Source organism: Mytilus californianus, unplaced genomic scaffold (genome assembly GCF_021869535.1).
Source record: "Mytilus californianus isolate M0D057914Y unplaced genomic scaffold, xbMytCali1.0.p SCAF_9, whole genome shotgun sequence".
Lineage (NCBI taxonomy): Eukaryota > Metazoa > Mollusca > Bivalvia > Mytilida > Mytilidae > Mytilus > Mytilus californianus.
In genome coordinates this window covers 45971412-45992650 of record NW_026262745.1, presented here as the reverse complement: position 1 = coordinate 45992650, position 21239 = coordinate 45971412, and the positions used below count along the sequence as shown (strand labels likewise).

The 21239-nt window shown below is 31.3% G+C and overlaps 1 protein-coding gene and 1 long non-coding RNA gene across 2 annotated transcripts; both read left to right on the top strand.

Annotated features, from left to right (window-relative positions):
• Positions 1-10521: 10521 nt before the first annotated feature.
• Positions 10522-15520, top strand: LOC127715923 (torsin-1A-like). Its single transcript, XM_052222032.1, has 5 exons — positions 10522-10737; positions 11230-11495; positions 12504-12559; positions 14108-14232; positions 15058-15520. The coding sequence occupies exons 2-5, from the start codon at positions 11280-11282 to the stop codon at positions 15330-15332; spliced, it is 672 nt and encodes a 223-aa protein (XP_052077992.1). The 5' UTR covers positions 10522-10737; positions 11230-11279; the 3' UTR covers positions 15333-15520.
• LOC127714337 (uncharacterized) lies at positions 12729-13160 on the top strand. The gene is made up of 3 exons (XR_007987690.1): positions 12729-12790; positions 12838-13025; positions 13072-13160. It is a non-coding gene; the product is annotated as an uncharacterized LOC127714337 (long non-coding RNA).
• Positions 15521-21239: the final 5719 nt, after the last annotated feature.

Below are 21239 nucleotides of genomic sequence, written 5' to 3'. Positions count from 1 at the left end.
GAGTTTATGTAAACTTAGAACGATTTTGAACAATTATAACGTGTCAAAATGACAATAGCAATGAGAATTAAATAATGAACAGACAACTTCGTGACAAGCATTAGTCGACAGGACACTGCACACAACTTAGACTGTGTACATCTAACCTTGCCAATGAGTGTGCTAATTGATACTAGTAAATGTTAGTAATTCCGAAAAGTCTCACGAATAATTTGGTCAACCCGGTAATATAAATGATTGGAATCTAATATTCAGTAAGGTAAAGAAAGATTTTGGTTGTAAATTCCAAAGAAACATTATACAGATATATAATTGTTCGGGATATCCCTTTCAATGGTTGTTGTTTTGGTATATTAAATTGAGAATGGAAAGGGGGAATGTGTCAAAGAGACAACAACCCGACCATAGAGCAGACAACAGCCGAAGGCCACCAATGGGTCTTCAATGCAGCGAGAAACTCCCGCACCCGGAGGCGTCCTTCAGCTGGCCCCTAAACAAATATGTATACTATTTGTTTTCAAACAATTATTTTTCAAGAAACATGTATTAAACTCATCAAAAATACCTGACGTAGATTGTGATTTACCAACAGAAGTCAATTGATTGGGGGATCTTGGGACAACATCACTGTCAACATATTTGATATAGGTGCAAAGTATTTATATCAAGCAACAAAATAGATGTACATGTGGAGTATTCGTCGACCATGTTAACTTACCAATCTCGCACATGTGTAATTAGGAGGTTACGGCATGAAGTTTTCAATGATCCTACATCATGTGCTTATTGATGAAATATTATAATTTGTTTGAATCTAGGGAATAGATTGAGCGTAAACGGGGTCAGGTTTAAGATACATGTTTTAGTGAATCATTTTTAATGAGGGTAAGGCGGATCGATTTAAATAACTGACGCGATTGCGCACGATTTCTTTATGTTACTATAGCATTACCCTTTAATAGTTGAAAATAGATTAAGGTATTCTGAAAACTAAATATAACTTTTAATCGATTTTTTAAAAGTAAAGGCAAGGAACGATTCCCACTTTAGATGTTACGACTTGAACATATTAAAGTCTTAGATATCTTTTTAGATTTGGTTGATTTTTGTTAACGTATATTGTCTACACTAATGAATGATATTGGTATCAAGCTTATTGTACGTACGAGGTCCACTCTAGTTTATTTATTCGACATAAGAGATCGGCTTGATTATACTGGGTGTATCTACGTCCTGCGCTTTTTACAATTGAACTGTTGGATGTGTGCATAACCATCTGAGAGTCAGTATAAAAAATGTTGAAAAGAGACCTGCATTTCACTGATTTACACTCAAACATAAGTATTTGGCCAATTTTCCTATAGTATATAAAGACTGCATATCGTCTACATTCTATTTGTAATCGTTAGAATTGTTCGTGGAATGTACAGATGATCGACCAGATTTATAAAGAATCGTTGTAACTTAGTTAAATCTTTGCCACTTAAAAAAACAAGACTTACTCAACGTAAACAAACTCAAATGTTGGAGGTCCCATGACATCATCACTACAGAAAGAAATACAAAAAAGCTCAAAATGCCTTCAATGCACTTTTGAATTAATATAGAGCTACAATTTTCGGTTGATGAGCTTTTATCACAAGACCATATACTTTGTTATACTGTATGGCTTCTTTCCCCGCGGCTGTAATATATTTTTGTTCATATAGTATTTATTTACTTATCAACATTTTAATGCAGGCGGAAACCCAGTTGAAATAGAACAAAAGAATCGAATCTCTTTGTTAGAGAAGGCGATAAATGCTTACTGTAATGTTTACTGTAGTAACGCAAATTTTAAAAGTTAATAGAAACAAATAAAATAACAGTTTTTTGCTAAATTACGAAATATTTTATCATAAAAACACAATTTGCATAAGTTTTCAATTTATCTATTACATAATTAAGCAGAACAATTAGATAACAAGTCGACGACATGGGTGTCTATTAAGTTGGATCTCAAAAATGCATAACCTCCGATTTTTCAAAACAATTTACCACGGACGGAGAACATATCAATCTATTTGTTTCTTAATTTTCGTTTCTGCCCTTCCATTATGTGACTCAAGAAAAAATTCCAAAAAATGGGTAACAATTGCATCGAAAAGAGAAAATCGAGTGCACTTTTTTATGTTAGGGCGTGTTTGAGTTGAATATTTTGTCTTGGAAACGTAAAAAGCAAAAGTATTTGATACATCATCTCGCTTCAGATTCTATCATTTTTATATATCAAGGCTACAGGTTGACTTTATAACATTGAAAATTTACACAGTACTAAAAATATGAAATATATAGGTCAAGTGAAAAACCTTTCTAATGAATCGTAAAATCAGAGTAGGTGTGTTTGAATAGCAAATTTTTACTAAATGTACTTGACGACAGACTTTTAAGTTGGATCTTAAAAATGCATATCTTCGAAAAAACTTCATTTTTTTGTGTGTGATATCTAGGGTTTGTTGTCTTCAACCACTGACAATTTTTAGTCTGCCCATCCACGAAATATTGAATTAGAATTTTTTTTAAATGTTTATGAATTTTCGAAAATTCCACCTGACCACCGATCAGACAATAGTTTTAAGTTGACTGAATGCAGACAAGTACATTAACTGATGCTCGTTAGCTAGTAGATACATTTGTCTTTTAATATACAACTGGCATATAAGGATCGTAATGGTGCTATGCGGATAAATTTATCGGTTTTCAAGAGCTAAATTGGCAGCGCGTGATCCCTATAATGGCTTCCATTTTTACGATTGTCAAAATGAACTGGCGTAATTGGGAGATAATTTTGACGAAGTAGAATCCTGACTGTAATGCAGGTAGCGACGATGTCAATTCACAATTATTATCTATGTAATAATTTGCAATTAAACACATAGTATTTAAATCAAATACATAGTAAAAACCTTTAAATCATGCCTCTCCTGCTCGTCCGAATTTAAAGCATTTCTTTACTAATTCTTTCGTATAAATAAGATAGAACTCTAATATAGGGTTTGGTTGCTCGCAGTAACTTGTTCTTTTCTCTTGCAAACAATGTTTAATAACATAATATTATAATGTAAATGAACAACAATATTCAAATTGACATTTGCATACACGACAGTTGTAGTTACTGTAAGCATCTTCGATGAACTGACACCTCAACAATTTCTTCCTATAATATAACGGAACCCCACCCTTTAAACCGCCAAAGGATTTCACGTGCATATATAACCAATATATCTAAATCAAAAATAACAATAACCAGTTTTACAACTACTCTAACCAGTTTGAATATATATAACTATATTTAACACAGGGAAATCCCTATAGTCAATAGTCAAACGAAATGAAATATATGAAGCACCGATAGTAACACATTACCTTCGTATGTAGTTTTTGCTAAAATTGTTAATTTATATGACAGTAAACATTTATTTTAATGTCAATCCTGTTATTTTTGTAGTATTCATCCGAACTTCAATAAATATGTGTAACACCCTCAAACCCGTTTTACAACTACTCTAACCAGTTTGACTATTATATATAACTATATTTAACACAGTGAAATCCCTATAGTCAATAGTCAAACGAAATGAAATATATGCAGCTCCGATAGTAACACATTACCTTCGTATGTAGTTTTTACTAAAATTGTTGATTTATATGACAGTAAACATTTATTTTAATGTCAATCCTGTTATTTTTGTAGTATTCATCCAAACTTCAATAAATATGTGTAACACCCTCAAACCCGTTTTACAACTACTCTAACCAGTTTGACTATTATATATAACTATATTTAACACAGGGAAATCCCTATAGTCAATAGTCAAACGAAATGAAATATATGAAGCACCGATAGTAACACATTACCTTCGTATGTAGTTTTTGCAAAAATTGTTGATTTATATGACAGTAAACATTTATTTTAATGTCAATCCTGTTATTTTTGTAGTATTCATCCAAACTTCAATAAGTATGTGTAACACCCTCAAACCCGTTTTACAACTACTCTAACCAGTTTGACTATTACATATAACTATATTTAACACAGGGAAATCCCTATAGTCAATAGTCAAACGAAATGAAATATATGAAGCACCGATAGTAACACATTACCTTCGTATGTAGTTTTTGCTAAAATTGTTGATTTATATGACAGTAAACATTTATTTTAATGTCAATCCTGTTATTTTTGTAGTATTCATCCAAACTTCAATAAATATGTGTAACACCCTCAAACCCGTTTTACAACTACTCTAACCAGTTTGAATATATATAACTATATTTAACACAGGGCAATCCCTATAGTCAATAGTCAAACGAAATGAAATATACGAAGCACCGATAGTAACACATTACCATCGTATGTAGTTTTTGCTAAAATTGTTGATTTATATGACAGTAAACATTTATTTTAATGTCAATCCTGTTATTTTTGTAGTATTCATCCAAACTTCAATAAGTATGTGTAACACCCTCAAACCCGTTTTACAACTACTCTAACCAGTTTGACTATTATATATAACTATATTTAACACAGGGAAATCCCTATAGTCAATAGTCAAACGAAATGAAATATATGAAGCACCGATAGTAACACATTACCTTCGTATGTAGTTTTTGCTAAAATTGTTGATTTATATGACAGTAAACATTTATTTTAATGTCAATCCTGTTATTTTTGTAGTATTCATCCAAACTTCAATAAATATGTGTAACACCCTCAAACCCGTTTTACAACTACTCTAACCAGTTTGAATATATATAACTTTATTTAACACAGGGCAATCCCTATAGTCAATAGTCAAACGAAATGAAATATATGAAGCACCGATAGTAACACATTACCATCGTATGTAGTTTTTGCTAAAATTGTTGATTTATATGACAGTAAACATTTATTTTAATGTCAATCCTGTTATTTTTGTAGTATTCATCCAAACTTCAATAAGTATGTGTAACACCCTCAAACCCGTTTTACAACTACTCTAACCAGTTTGACTATTATATATAACTATATTTAACACAGGGAAATCCCTTTAGTCAATAGTCAAAAGAAATGAAATATATGAAGCACCGATAGTAACACATTACCTTCGTATGTAGTTTTTGCTAAAATTGTTGATTTATATGACAGTAAACATTTATTTTAATGTCAATCCTGTTATTTTTGTAGTATTCATCCAAACTTCAATAAATATGTGTAACACCCTCAAACGTGTCCATTATATATATAGAATAAAAAATAGATAAAATATTGTACACTGGGCGCGTCCATACCCTTCGGTATTCATTTTGGTAATGCACAATGTACAATATTTTATCTCTTTTTTTTAATCTATATATATATTCGTGTATTTTTACATCATTTTTGTCTATTCTTTACATTTCCCCCATTAATTTCTATACTGTAAACCCCATCCAGACCCTCATACAGTTGGATTTAATTGTATTGTATTGTTTGTACATCTGAAAATAATGTTAACTGTGGCAATTCTTGTGTGCTAATATGTTATTAGTTTAGCTTCGAGCATCACTAACAGTCCTTTAATTGTCGAAATGCGCATCTGGTGCAGTAGTAGTAGGTGGTGGTGTTAAATGTTCTATACAGACCACACAAACAGTTTTATCTATCTAGAAGGGTATCTATCGCCCTACACACGAACTAATTCCCCGATGTCGAACGGTTTGGCACAAAATGAATTATAATTGGTACATTTGATGTTTTAAGTCCGAATAAGTGTTAAAAATGATTCATAATGATTGACTTTTCAATATATAATTTGTGAATGTCTCAAAATATACGAATAACTGGAGGAACAGATTTTTTATTATTTTTGTATGGAATTTAATATTTATAAATAAAATACACTTAATAAAGTGGGATCTGGAGTAAAGAAAGATAAAAAAAAAGGTTTGGAAAATACCACAAAAAACAGCGGGATTTGGGAAATGAGCACCCCCGTGTCACCTACTCTCAATTCAGGTATGATCTACTAGTGATAGCAACATCTCTTCAAATTACAGCGATGTATTATAGTCTGATTGAGGCACGAATACATCAGTCTACGATAGTTAAAAAACACAGATAATTATGTTCTCGTAGTTGAATGATGTCAACATGGAGGAAAGTCATAAAACGTCATGAAATGAAGATTGCGCAAAAAGAACAGGAAACTGATATATATGTATTTTGTGAATCTTGAAGGTTACAAGATCAAAATTATTTGTTTTCAATTTACCCTATTGAAGATGGTACCCAGAATGATATCTTATGCGACTCCTGGTGCATTGTGATGGGATGATACAAGGTTGTAATTATTTTTAATTGAAAGCTTATCCATCATGTCCATTTAGGTTCTAATAATAAATCCAGAAACGAAATTCATAAAAAAATAAAGAAATATATTCAATGCATTTACGAACTCGTATAGGTCAACTATTGCCGAATTAACATATATTTTTTGTGGCTTTAATACAACGGCACAACGCAGATAAGACCTGAAATATGGAACACAACTGGACCCCAAATACATGCGCTTCTAGTTGCCTAAAGAAGAAGAATGTTGTGAAAGGCAGAACGATAAAAATAACCGACACAAGTTCACACGATTTCGTTGTTGATTATTAGGCGAGTGACTTATTTCAAAAAGACGCTTAGTTAACGACTTTAATGCACCCACCTAACACACGGCTGTATTATATATCATTCGAAAGCTAATAATCTGTACTTTCTGTTTTGTCAGGTCGTAAAAAAATCGTACGGTTCATTTTCTGTTAAATCAAGGTCAAAGGTCATGAAAAAACATTCCAATTTTTGCGATTACTAAACAAAAAGCCATTTCTTCATCACAAATCCTAAAAAAATGAAAAATTGTTCCAAAAGCAAAATATATCTTGGGGGATCGATATTTGTAAAAAAATAGATAAATAATATGTTTTAGGTCAAGGAATATTTGTTTTGTAATTATAAGATGCAATTATTAATTATTGTTCATAGAACAGCCTTCTATTGAAGTGTTTGCAGTTGCCCAAATATCTGCCATCTGCAAATAGCGATAATTTTGTTATTCTATTTTAAGATAGCACATAGCTAATTGTCAATATCAGGGAGGAGAATGATTTTCCATAATAAAAGAAGGGGTATTTAAAGTTCGAAAAGAATATATACGAGCTAATTGAGGTAAAAATATGTTTTTAACGAAGTCAAACTTATTTACTTTTTTAATCATGTATAAATGCAAACATGACTTTGCGACTAAATCGTAGGCAACATTGAAATAAGTAACCTTGTTTAGAAACACTTGGTTGTCTAAAGCGGGATGTAAACGATCTACATGTAATGCTGTGCTTCTTATTTAGTTTAAAATCGTGTTAGACATATTAAATGTGTTTAGAAGTTTAATCTCTTTAATTATTTGAATAAAAGATGCTTCTATGTATCTTTATTCTCACAAACCAAATTTCAAAGGTATAGAGATAGGATTGAGTATTTTCAACATAAGCTTTTAAAATACAAATGCAGGTCATTGTGTATGTAAAACACTATAAGCAGTTGTGAAATAAAAAAATGAAAAAGTTGAATACCTTCCTGACCTCATAAAATCATTCGCTGTTTTAGGCAGTGATCGTTTTCATGCTGTGCTGTGTTTTGTGGACTGTTGTTCGTCTCTTGGACTTTAATTTTATTTTGTTCATGATTTTAATTAAGTTTATTTGATTCATGGTTTGAGATGTTGATTGTCCCTTTGGTATTATTTTACTTTAAAGATATTAACTTGCAGTAATGAAAATCGGCAAAAAAATCGCCTCAAAGTAAAGTGAAGAAGGTTAACGCGATAAGACAAATTTCCGCGAAAATAACTTAATTTGCTCACGGTGATATATATATATATATATATATATATAGAACCAAATCGTTATCATGATACATTCAACTACAATGATCTACAATTTTTAAAACTTTTACTACTTGAAGAGTGACGAAATATATCAAAGGGACATCAAACTCATAATTGAAAACGAACTGACAAAGCCGGGCAAACAACGAACAAGACAAGCAACAGTATACAAAACACAACATATAAAACTACAGATTGAGTAACACAAACCCCCCAAAAATATTTGGGATGAACTCAGGGTCTCCAAAAGGGTGAACAGATCATGTTCCACATGTGACACCCGTCTTGTGGCTCGTGTAATTCCTACCTCGGTGCCAAGCCTTATTCGGTAGGTGACATTCAAGGCAGAAATGACGGTATTTTGGTTACGTCGATTGGAACTTATCAGTCGTCATCTGGTAAAACAGATATTTCATAATTGTCAACCAACTCGTACTGGCGTCCATAAAATTTTCAAAGGGATGATTTAAACTTTGCATTTGAACTCTGGTTTAAAACCATGTTCAAACCACCATTTTTCTTCAAATGTCCTGTACCAAGTCAGGCATATGGCAGTTGGTATCGAATAATCTGTTTCTTTGTATGTTAATGTTTGTTTTTGTAGCAGTTCAGTGTTTCTGTTGTTCCGTTGTGTTCCTCTTATAGTTGATGCGTTTCCCACGGTTTTGGTCTGTGACCCGGATTTGTTTCAGTTACTAGTAAATCGATTGATGACTATTGAATAGCGGTATACTATAGTTGCCTTTATTTAATATCTTCATTGTGAGCAGTTACGCACTATCACGACAATCGTGAAAGTAAATGCAAGCTCTGGAATATTGTATCAACTTGGAGATATATACTCCACAAGAAGATGCCGCGAAATCGCGATACAATTAGGCAAGTGTTTAAATAAAGAGTTTTATTTAATTTTGCGGGCAGTACGTCGACTGAACATGCAAAGACAAATTTAGGAAATGCAAAATTCTACATTTATACGTCATATCATAAATATTCCGACTTGTTATTGTTTCAGAGGAGTTGAGGCTCAATGAAATCGGTCTCCTCCTTTAATAGTATAGATATGCAGGTGTTGCTATAATGTTGCTACATAGAAATGAAAAGTTTATAATTGGTTAGTAAGGAGTGTTTTTATGGGTTGATTTATGCTTATCTCTTTTGTCGTAAAACTTGTTCTCAACCAACCCTCATCGTCGATTTCAAGATAAAGTAGAGTGAACTATATCTGTTGAGTCTTTTTTTTTAATTTCAATGGAAAATACGAGTCAAACATTGTGACAAATTTGGCACTATTCAGCGAGATGACATCATCTATATAGTGGAAAGTGAAGTTTCAAGATAATGGTAGCTTCTTTTCAGTCGTCATCAGAAGCTCTTGCATGAAGTCATCCTCGTATGAAAAATGAACTAGTCATTCAAGCTATTCAGAAAGTCTAGTTGTAACTAGAATCGTTGCGTATTAATGGATTTTTTTCTTCAAAATTATTCTTATTTGATGAATAAATGCATTAAAACAATGAACAACGCAATTTAAGCAATCAAGAAGTCAAGTTTTATAATGTGTATACTGGTTTTTAAATTCTTTTAAATTTCAATTTTCATCAATTTACTTTTTATTTATTTTTGTCTTAATTTTCTATTTATTTTTTATGGTTCACATTAAATTAATAAAAGGTCTTTTGACACATCAATATTTATAATGAAGCTACAAATCAAACAATTAGAAAAGTCAAAAGATGTTTATTTCAGTCTGGTAATTACAATGCAGATTGCAATCTCTTAGTTTCACCCCCTTTATTTCAAGCAATAGTATGATTCGCACACATATTTTTTTACTTTGAATTTTTCAGATTCTTAAGAATTTGTTTATTAAATCTTATATTGACCACATACAATGTTTAATTGGAAGAAATGCTTAAAAGCTGTTTTTTCGCAGATGACGGTATTTTGGGCAACTGCATGAGTTGTTATGATTTGCTGTTTGATTAGAAGTAAGCATAATTTTAGGAAATTTATGATGTCAAAAACTTCTTTGATAGTTATTACAAGGTTTTACTTAGTTTTAAGTGATTAGCAGTTGCATCAGAAAGAAAAAAATTGGATTTTCACACATTTTGTTAATTTTACTCGAATTTCAGGAAACATGTGCTGTCTATCAAAAAAACGTTTTAAATATTTTAAAATGCATTTGATTAATGACCGTTAATCTCTCTGCAAAAAGTTTAAATGGATTGCATATTTGAATTTAGTATATAAAAGTCATATCATGCAATCAAGCTGAAATCTTAGAAAATATGCACTTATTCGTCCTTGGCCTTTGAACTTGATTTGACGGAAATTGCACCGTACGATTTTTTTACGACCGGGAAAACAGATAGTACAGATGTGTAGCTTTCAAATGATATATAATTTAGCCGTGTGTTAGGTGGGTGCATTAAAAATTTAATTTTATGGTTAAAGTCACTCGCCTATATATACCTGTGGCTTTAACTTTGCCTTTAAAAGCTAAAAATAGTACTGGGTATTTTAAAAAAGTAAATATAACTTTAAATCGATTTTCGGAAATTTCAACAAACGAAAACTAATGATATAGAAACAGAAAGTCAACATTGCGATAGGATGTCTAGAAATTATCAAGTAACTATTCATAGCTTCTTTCAATTATTTCTTGGAAGTGAATGCTTGATTACAATTGTAACGAGTATAGGATTTACAACGTTATTTTTCACTTGTTGGATCATAAGTATTTCAGTTCACAGCATATATAATTAAAGTTGCAATGAAAGATGGATTCATTTAGATACAGCAGGTAACATCATTCAAAACATTCAAGTTTATTTGCATTATGTTTTTGATAGTTATATATTGTTACAATTGTTACCACCATAGAAACACGCTCTTTCGGAATGTATTCGAACTAAGTTGTTTGTGAACTCATTAGGCTAAGGTAATCGAAAATTTGACATCATCATCATGACAAAATAGTTTTTATTAAAGAAAACAATTTCAAGGCACTAGTACAATTTTCTTGTTAGACATTCCGATTCTTGTGCCTATAGATTTATAAATGTTGTGGAATAAATTGTTTTCAAGTAATCACTATATATCTCATGACAATTTTATACCTGAAAGAATTTTCGAAATGACCCTGGATTTTAACTCAAAATACTTTATATCAAAATATCCCCTTAAAGTTCTTATTTTGTCATTTCTCGTGTATGTACGAAATTTTATTCTCGGGAATTTACATATGAAAATTCCATCATTATATTTCAAAACTTCTTACAACATTTTATTCTAGAATTAACAAATGACTTGAATAACCGTGTATATGGAGAACACATCGCCGTGATGACAGTTGTTAATAACCTTAATGCTCATTTCATGAATGAAAATCCGTCCAAAGCCTTGACATTTTCCTTCCATGGCGGACCAGGAACCGGAAAGACTTTAATCACCAAAATATTAGTAGATCATTTGTACAAAGAAGGCTTTAAACGTCAGTTTGTTAATATGGTTGTAGCTACTAGAGATTTTCCTCACAAACGGAATACAGATGAAAATAATGTGAGTTTAAGATATCGAAGTGTTGTACAATAATTATATTATGTATATCATGTATATAGAATAAAACATATTTCGTTCAAAATTAGTTTCCCTGTTATCAAGTGTGACGACGATAAAAGGTATAAACAAACATTTTGGCTGTACTTCTTACATCCCAATTTTTACGATGATGTTAATTATAAAGTCCGTAAATTTAGATATGATCCATGTAAACTAATTGATCCTTTGAATAACATTATCATTAAAGGTTATCGATTTAACACAGTAGTAAAATCTTTAAATATCGCTTTTATTGGTACTAACATTGATTTTGTTTTCGAAAAATTAAAACATCCTGTCGATACTGTGTACTTATATTTTGGCATTGCACAAGGCCATACGTTTTTTTACGTCCTTACATTAAATACGTTGGATGTGTTCTGATTGATACTTTAGATTGGGAGAACATGATTAATCTAATAGTTTTAATGGCTTTGAACTAGATTTCAGTAACTGCAAGTACACTTTTTACGGTGCTTGTTTTTATGTTAGCAGTTTTTGTGCCTCGTACCGATTTTTGTAGTTCAGCCAATTGCTATTGGTTTTTAGTGTTTGTTCATATGTTGTGCTGTTACACCACTGTCCCAGGTTAGGGGAGTTTAACCCTGCCACATTCTGTATGTAACTGTCCAAGGCCAGGGACTTGTAATTCAGTGGTTGTCGTTTGTTGATGTATTACATATTTACTTTCCTTTATTGTTTTGTACATAAATCAGATCGTTAATTAGCTTTCCCTTTTGAATTGTTTTACAACCGTCATTTTGGAGCTTTTTATAGCTTACTATGAGGTATGGGTTTTACTCGTCGTTGAAGGCCGTATGGTGACCTATAGTTGTAAACTTCTATGTCATTTGGTCTCTGGTAGAGAGTTTCCCATTAGCAATCATACTACATCGTCTTATTTCATATTTTAAAATGTATATTTTTACACCCGTGCTTATCAAAATAAAACCTTTGACTGTTTTGCAGATTAAAATTAGAAAATTAATAGAAGATAGAGTAAAACAATGCGAGCGATCTATGAAGTAGATAAGCTATCACCTGACCTTATTAACATAATAAAACCATATCTGGACCACCACGAACACATTGACAACATCGTTTATAGAAAAGCCATATTCATTTTCTTGAGGTAATTTATTTTATACGTTTTGTAACACAGCAAACACTATAAATTTAGTGTTAACCATTCATTATGGTCGTAACATTATCGTTAAAGCTTTTTAGACTATTCAGTATGATGTTGATGTGTACAGGTAAATAAAGCGTTTTAGACAATTCAGTATGATGTTGATGTGCACAGGTAAATAAAGCTTTTTAGACAATTCAGTATGATGTTGATGTGTACAGGTAAATAAAGCTTTTTAGACAATTCAGTATGATGTTGATGTGTACAGGTAAAAAAAACTTTTTAGACAATTCGGTATGATGTTGATGTGTACAGGTAAATAAAGCTTTTTAGACAATTCGGTATGATGTTGATGTGTACAGGTAAATAAAGCTTTTAGACAATTCAGTAAGATGATGATGTGTACAGGTAAATAAAGCTTTTTAGACAATTCGGTATGATGTTGATGTGTACAGGTATATAAAGCTTTTTAGACAATTCAGTATGATGTTGATGTGTACAGGTAAATAACAACTCCTGAACTGTAGATATAGGCTGAATAGATCTTGGTTGAAAACGCATTGTCTAAACAGACATGAATTTACCGCAGTGGTTAGTCTAAACATTTACTGAAAGACTTAACATAACTTAATAATCTATTTTTCAGTCTCTTATAAGAGCTATTCAGATTACAATAGCCGTTTCAATTCAAAATTGGTTTACTAGTGGAACCTCTGCTCGAGCTTGACATATTTCACTGTCGCTCTTATTTAGGATGTATATGAGTTTGCTCACTGCAAAGCATATTTTATTCAACGGCAAATTTAAGCGGCAAATTTAAGCTTCGGATGCTTTAACCGGTTAACATAAAAGTAGGGCTAATTTCATTCATATTAGTTTAACAAACACGTGTCATTTTGAAAAAGTGTTTCAATCTTCAATTTATAGTATTTTAGTTCGATGTATGTACATTGTACTTTTATGTTCTGACAACATTTTGTCCATCTTTTGAATATTTAAAATCAAATATCACTAGTAAATGTTCTAAATTTCTAAGCATAGTCATTTTGAAATATATCGACAAATTTTTATTGTTTACATCGGAAATGCATAGTATGGATATTCGAAACCAAAACCCAAATTCTTTCGAAAGTAAGAACATGTGTTGTTTTTCTTCAAATTTAGATTAAACTTACTAGTTTTGTTGAAGAAGTCCTTTTGATCAAAGCAAAACAAAACACAAAATATCAATATTTGATCAAATTATATTCGACAAGAATCAAAAAGCCTGAATAACATCTTAATTTCATAGATGTTTGAAAACACTTTGAAGTATATTATTTAAGACTATTAATTTTTCACATTCGAGTAGATTTCAAAACTTTTGCACATTTTCAAGATCAACTACTGTACGATTATAATTATTTCATAACTCAAAAGACAATCTATGACTTTATTTCTTTAGCAACACTGGTCCACTGTTAAGCAAACAAATGATTGATTTCTGGCATGACGGCAAGAAGCGTGAAGAAATTGATTTAAACGATTTGGAATATGTACTGGCAAAATCTGCTACTATTTCTGAAGGAAGTGAGTAAACCTCAATTTGTACAATAAGGCCAAATTTGTGTTTTACTTTGTATGTTTGTGTGTATTTTGTGTCCATCTGATACATGCTTTTATAGTTTGTTCTAAAGTTGTGCTGTTTCATCACTCTCCAAGCTTATAGGAGGGTTGGACATCCCTGAACATGCTGAACCCTGCAACATTCTGTATGTGCTTGTCCTAAGTCATAAACCTTTATTTCAGTGGTTGTTTTGTTTTGCTGTATATCATTTTTATTTTATTCGTTTTCTCGTTTTAATTTTTTTTTTTTTTTTTTTGGCATTTGCATTTGTCATGTATGGCCTTTTTTACAGCTTGCTATGCGGTATCGGTTTTGCTCAATGATTATTCAAGGCTGTATGGTGACCTATAGTTGCTTACTTTTGCGACATCGCATTGGCAATCATACCACACATTTTATGTATTCGTAGTGGGTGTGTATTTTGCTTGTTTTGTGTTAGTCCATTTAAAGAGGAATATCAATTGGCGTTAAATCATTTTTTAACAGTTCGGTATATTTTGTCCAAGCTGACCACGAAGTGGTTCTGTCTGTTTTCTATGCTAGTAATAGCCATATATATATATATATATTGCACAAAATATTAGGAAATGTTTAGCAAAATTAATTAATTAAATGTTAAGACTATTTATGTAACGGTCTGTGTCCTTAATTTTGCCTTGATAAAAACGTTTATTGTTATCACTTTAATATGAAATTCAGCACAAATGTATAACTTTAAAATAATATTCCTTTATAACTTATATACGTTGAAAGTAATTCAAATAATTTAACGTGCCTTTTACTTTAAGGTGGATATTACAAGAGTGATCTAATATTCCATCACCTTATCACAGCATACATCCCATTTCTACCTATTGAAAAAGAGCATGTGTTTGGCTGCATTAAACATCACCTACTAGCGAAAAGGTATTACAAACATAACATAGACATTCCGATTAAAACAATTAAAGAAATAGCTCAGCAACTCCATTTTTATCCAAATGAAACAGACAAATTGTTTTCAACGACAGGTTGCAAGAGGGTAGAAGAGAAAGTTGATTATGTAATGGGAGGTACAAGTTGATGTATTGAAGATGAACCACTAAGTGAAAAAAGATGATACATCAAGATTTTTCCATGTTTTTCCTTTCGTTATAGACTACTACTAACTCGAAGATTTATCCCAACTTTAGAAAGACTTTAAAGTGAGGATTATATTATGTATTTCTAATCTGTAAAGACTCCTTTGAATATGTGAACAAAGAGTGTTGCCTGTATAACAGGAGAGTTTCTCTCTGTATTAAGAATTAATAAAAACTGTTGTGTAACAGCATATTTGTCTTTTAAATATATCTATAAAACATTAAGGAAATTAATACAAATTTCCAGAAGCTGCAATTTCAACAAAGCAGTGAACAAATCATCAGTTTAGAAAGAGTGTGTAGACTTTTGGACATTAGAATGAAACGGTTGGTTCAGGAATGCATTTAACGAACTTAAAAAAGGACGTTAAAATGATATGTGTACATAACTATATGCGAGTATCTTAAAGAGTAAACAACTGGTCGCTTAGGTAATCTATTGGCATCATCAGCCTAGAAGTCTGTGCTTCGGTACATGACTTTTAACTTAATATTCTAATAAATTTGGAAATTACCCCGGTATTAAGAAACTGAGGGCCCAAGCCGCTCAGGCTAAGTTAACTTTGGATGAATTGGTCATGCTTTTAAGGTTCCTTTTGGTCATAAAGTTCCAAATGTTCCTAGGTGCATTTGTATTTATACATTCCTGGCTTCTATAGTTAATAAATATTTTGATTTGAGCGTTCCTGATGAAGATCAAAAAATATAAAAGCGCATTGGTTGCACAAAATTTAGAAAGTGTTATATTCATTTATCATCCCTACAGATTTTGATCCCCATAAAACAATTACTTTTTGCAGTCTTGTGTACAATTTCACAAAGAAACATTGTAATTTTCATTTGTTAATGACAGTCTGACCAGAAATCAGAAGAGGAGGATGCTATAAAACCTATCTTATAAACATATGATACAGATCTTAGTATGTGTAGTGTATGTTTCTGTAAAAGGAAAAAAAAACTTGAGGTACGTTTGCAACCATAATTCAATAAAATTCAAATACATTAAACAAGTGATCATTTATCCAAGTCAACAAATGACAAACAAAGTCACTTTAAACAAGCATTCTGAGAGTATTGCATGGCAATACATAGTCCCCTACCGGTTAAAAATTCATTGTACTGGAACAAAATGCTAACTTGATCTATAACTTGTCATGGTGTAAACTATATAATAAATATCAAATCAACATCTTCAAGCATGATGAAAACAATTGTGGAAAACTGATTATTCAAGTGAATTTTCTAAGTCCAAGGACCATAACTCTGCATAAAATTATCAGAACGGAACAAAATTTGAACTTGATCTGTAACTTGTCATAATAAAACTATATACCAATTATCAAATCAATATCTTCAAGCTTGACGAAAAACGTGCGGAAAACTGATTATTTGAGTGAATTTTCTAAGTCCAAGGACAATAACTCTGCACAAAATCATCAGACCAGGACAAAATTCAAACTTGATCTGTAACTTGTCATGATAAAAGAATATACCAAATATCAAATCAATATCTTCAAGCATGAAGAAAAAAGTGTGGAAAACTGATTGGCCGGACTGACGGATGGACAGACACACGGACAGCGTGCAAAGCTAAAGTCCCCTTCAACTTCGTCGGTAGGGGACTAATAAATCGCAAAATTGGTTGTTCATTCTACAATTAATGCACTATGTGAGAAGTTTATTGGGGTAATTTTACAAAAGTTCAATTAGAAGATCCTTACAATTGCTTTCCTCATCAATAACATGTTGTGGAATCCTAAAGTCATATTTTGACTACTACTTGCAACAGAAAAAGCAGGTTTTAAATTCAATATTTATGTGTTGCAATAATTTAATGAATTAGCTGTATTAATATTCAAAACCATCTCAAATAAGTAATATTCAAAAGAATGATAATTATAATGACATTGAATTCTTTCATTTAATTGAAATCAATTCAAAATATGTTTTTGTTTAAATATCAAACGTACATTTAAACAAAGGGATTTGACAAAAGGCAAAGCCTATACAAATCCTTGCCCATACAAGATGGATGAATAAATAATCTGATAGTATATAATATATTTCTGATAATTCATAGATCATTCATTATTGATTCGTTTATCAATTCTTTCATAAACAAGAAATACAACGACCTTATAATGGCATATTGATATGGTAAACATGCCCATTTTATTTTTTCAAAACAATGAATTATAAAACAATATACTACAATATAAAACAAAATGTATTGAAAAAGAATATATTGTAGAAAAGACATTCAAATATATATTATGTACTTGCAACATGAATTAAACTCCTTAAACTCAAATTGTGAAAGTTTTTGGACAAATTTAATTAAGTCTATTAATCACTATTTCATTATTCTTATAAACATGATAAACAAGGCGAAACAGGTTCTTTTGCTGCTGTTACTAAAAATTCCATGTTTGTCAATGCTTCAACTACACGCAATATAAAAATGTCTGTACTATTTTATTTAACAGTCTTTTTAAAATCATTAAAATAACTGAGAAAATAATATATTTAAAGATAAAATAACACAGACAGTAGAACCTGGGAATTCATTTCTCCAAAGAAAGGTCCTAAGAGTGTGAATTCCACATTAAAAAAACAAATTTGTAATATCTAAGGTTTAAGATCTATTTAAAAACTATTAAAACTCACACTTTTGCCACGGATGTATTAAACCAATAAGATAACAATTAAAACATATCATTTAGTGTCAATAATAAGTACAATGCCAGAAGATTCTTATAATTGGTGTTAGGCAGTTTTAAAGGGTAGTGAAGTAGTGTATCCAATAATGTCATGATAACAATAAGCTGCACAATATGGACCCTATAAAACAACGTGTTATATTCACAAATACTTATGTTTGAACTTTTCATAAGGCACATTTAGGGACGAAAACGCAATACCCAAAAATAAAATACGAAATAAAATCTATCAAAATTTTAATGCATACAAGGTTTTATTTACGAAATAGGAAAAAAAACATTTATCTAGGTACAATAATAATTTGTACAAAATTCATTACCCTAACATTAAATAAAATCTAAAAATCCCATTTGTTTAAATTTACTTAAGGAATTTGCTAAATAGTGAGGTACCTAAAAGAGAATATCAAAATGATGGTGTATGAATGATGGTAAAATAAAGGAAATTTTTTAAATGTTGCATTTAAAAATTAATGCCCATTTGTAGATGAGGATAGATATATATGCACGAACTTTAACAAGGCAGTATACATTTGTTCCTCCTGACTAAGTTTTATTTGCTTGAAAGTGATTTATCTAAAAGAATTTCTAATGATGGTGTAAGAAAGATGGTCAAGTATAGAGAATTTTTAAAATGTTGAATCTAAATAGTAATGCCAATTGAAGGTAGATGAGGAAAGATGTTTATACAAGGGGCAGTGTTATTTGCTCGAAAGTGAGGCATCTTAAAAGAGGTTTAAAGATTGTGGAAAGAAGGTGGTCAAATATACACTGATATAGGGATTTTTTAATGTTGCAATAAAAATACAGACCATTCATGTGCAAATACGAGACAAGTCTTCCCAAACTTAAAGATTAAAATATTATCTGCCTGTTTTTCATGGAGGTTGTATTTTACAAAAAAAAGGTTTAAACAGAAGAGAGGTAAAGAATACCAAAGGGACATTCAAACTCATAATTAACAGACAAAGCTATGGCTAAAAAAAAGACAAACAGACAAACAACAAAGAAAACCATAGACTGAGCAACACGAACCTCACCAAAAACTGGGGGTGCACCGGAAGGGTAAGCACATGTGGCACCCGTCGTGTTACTCATGTAAGTACAAACCCGGTGATAAGTCTAATTTGGTAGGTCACATTTGAGGGAAAAGGGACGAGATTATAGTTACGACAATTGGAACATATCTGTCGTCATCTGTGAAACAGATATTCCATAACGGTCAACCAACTCGTGATGGCTTCTGTAAGGATGATTTCAACTTCACCACTAAAGAGGAAATACATGCAATTTGATAATACTGACCCTATACAACTTTGTTATGATTTGTTCTATAAAGTGGTTTTAATAAATTTCATAAATAAAAAGATTTAATCAACAAATAATAGTTGGTCATTTTTCATTTTAATATTTGACATGTTTGACATAAGAAATCATATTTGACATTAGAAATAATATTTGACACTAGAAATAATATTTGACGTACTGACATTAATTACTAGTAGTTAAAATGCTTCAAAACAATCACCTTAATATTACATAATCTCTGTTACAATCAACTAACTAATACTAAAGCATCATTTCACAAGGTGATACCTTAGTCTTCATAAAAATGAGATTCTTTGTAAAATATGAAAACAACACTTTAAAAATTTCATGCATCCAAAGGGTTTTCTTGGATTTACCTTTATTGGGAACGTTCAGAGCTGAATTTTTGAAAGTCAAGGATGTATAAGAACAGATACCATTGAAGAGCTATATGACCAAAAAGTACCTAAAATTAATGGCCAAATCAATCTAAGGTCAACTTTGCCTCATGGAGTTGAAACCTTAATTTCTTAATAATATATAAATCTATAAACAGATAATTCAAACTAGAGGTCTAAAGCAATCTAATTAAAATTAAATCCCCGCACTTGCTCCTCGTTGTTTATATATCGCGCGTGGGAGATCTAAAAACAGCTGCTTGAGGGTCATGTCTAGGGTACAATTTGCTGTAGCCAATCAGCAAAGGTGCTACAAACTGTTAGGGTATTGGACTGGCATATGAGTCTTAGTAGCGTCTAGAGGTCTTCCGAATGTATATAAACAAAAATGGCAGCCCCCATGCGAAAAACGTTTCGTAACATACAACTGTAATAATAGTTTGTATTATTGCCTTCCGAGGTTAAAATGGCATCAAGTGAAGTATGCACCCCAAGAAAATATCAGTAAGAACAAACATGTGTGTTTTATGCGGTTATTCTTTCATCCAGATAGAAATCTCCTCAACGGGAGAACGTGTTGAAAAAAAACCTGTTCAAACTGAAACTTCAGCAGAACTCAGAGAGAATCGCAATAATTTCTAGTGTTGTTACTGGTTTTGAGGTAAACGCTGAAGTAGCCAAGGACAATGGCGTCTGTATTAAATGTTTTAGAAAATCCAACAGTCAATCAAATTAAAGAAAGATGCATTAAAAATGCAAGAAGAACTAAGTGACTAACTTCGGGTGTCTTACCACCTGACCAATCAGAAAGATTAATTGCTAATAGATTTGTAAATCTGCAAGGTGGAACAAACAATAATATAAACGTAGATGAATACTTAGAGATGTTGAACAAGGATACAAAAGTAACATGTTCAGGACATCAGACAAAGGAAAGTATCCTTCAACACTCTAAAGAGTATCCTCACCTAGTTAATTTTGCAAGCCATTTTGATAACATTGCCAATTTAACAGGAAAGAAGGGGTTCCGCCATATACCGTCATACCAAGCTGATGTTCAGAAAATTGCAAAAGACCTACTACAAGAAAATGTACTAACATATAAAACTTCAAGAATAATTAAGTGCAAGGAGCTAAAAAAAAAGACAAAAACCCATTTGACAGTGCATTTATAGGACTTCGTACATTGATTCATCGACATCAACCAACAGTCCCCTTCCATCGCCTTCGAAACCCACATATTTGCTTGGAATTAAATTATTGTGAATAAAGTGTGCAGGTTTAATTTTCTCTTAAGTCATAACCTTAATTAGCTGGTACTTTTTTTAGTATTTTGTTGCTGATATTAAAAAAAATGTGTGTCATAAGTCAATGAGACATCAACCCAACAACAAAGTAATGAAATACTTTCAGTTTAGTTGCA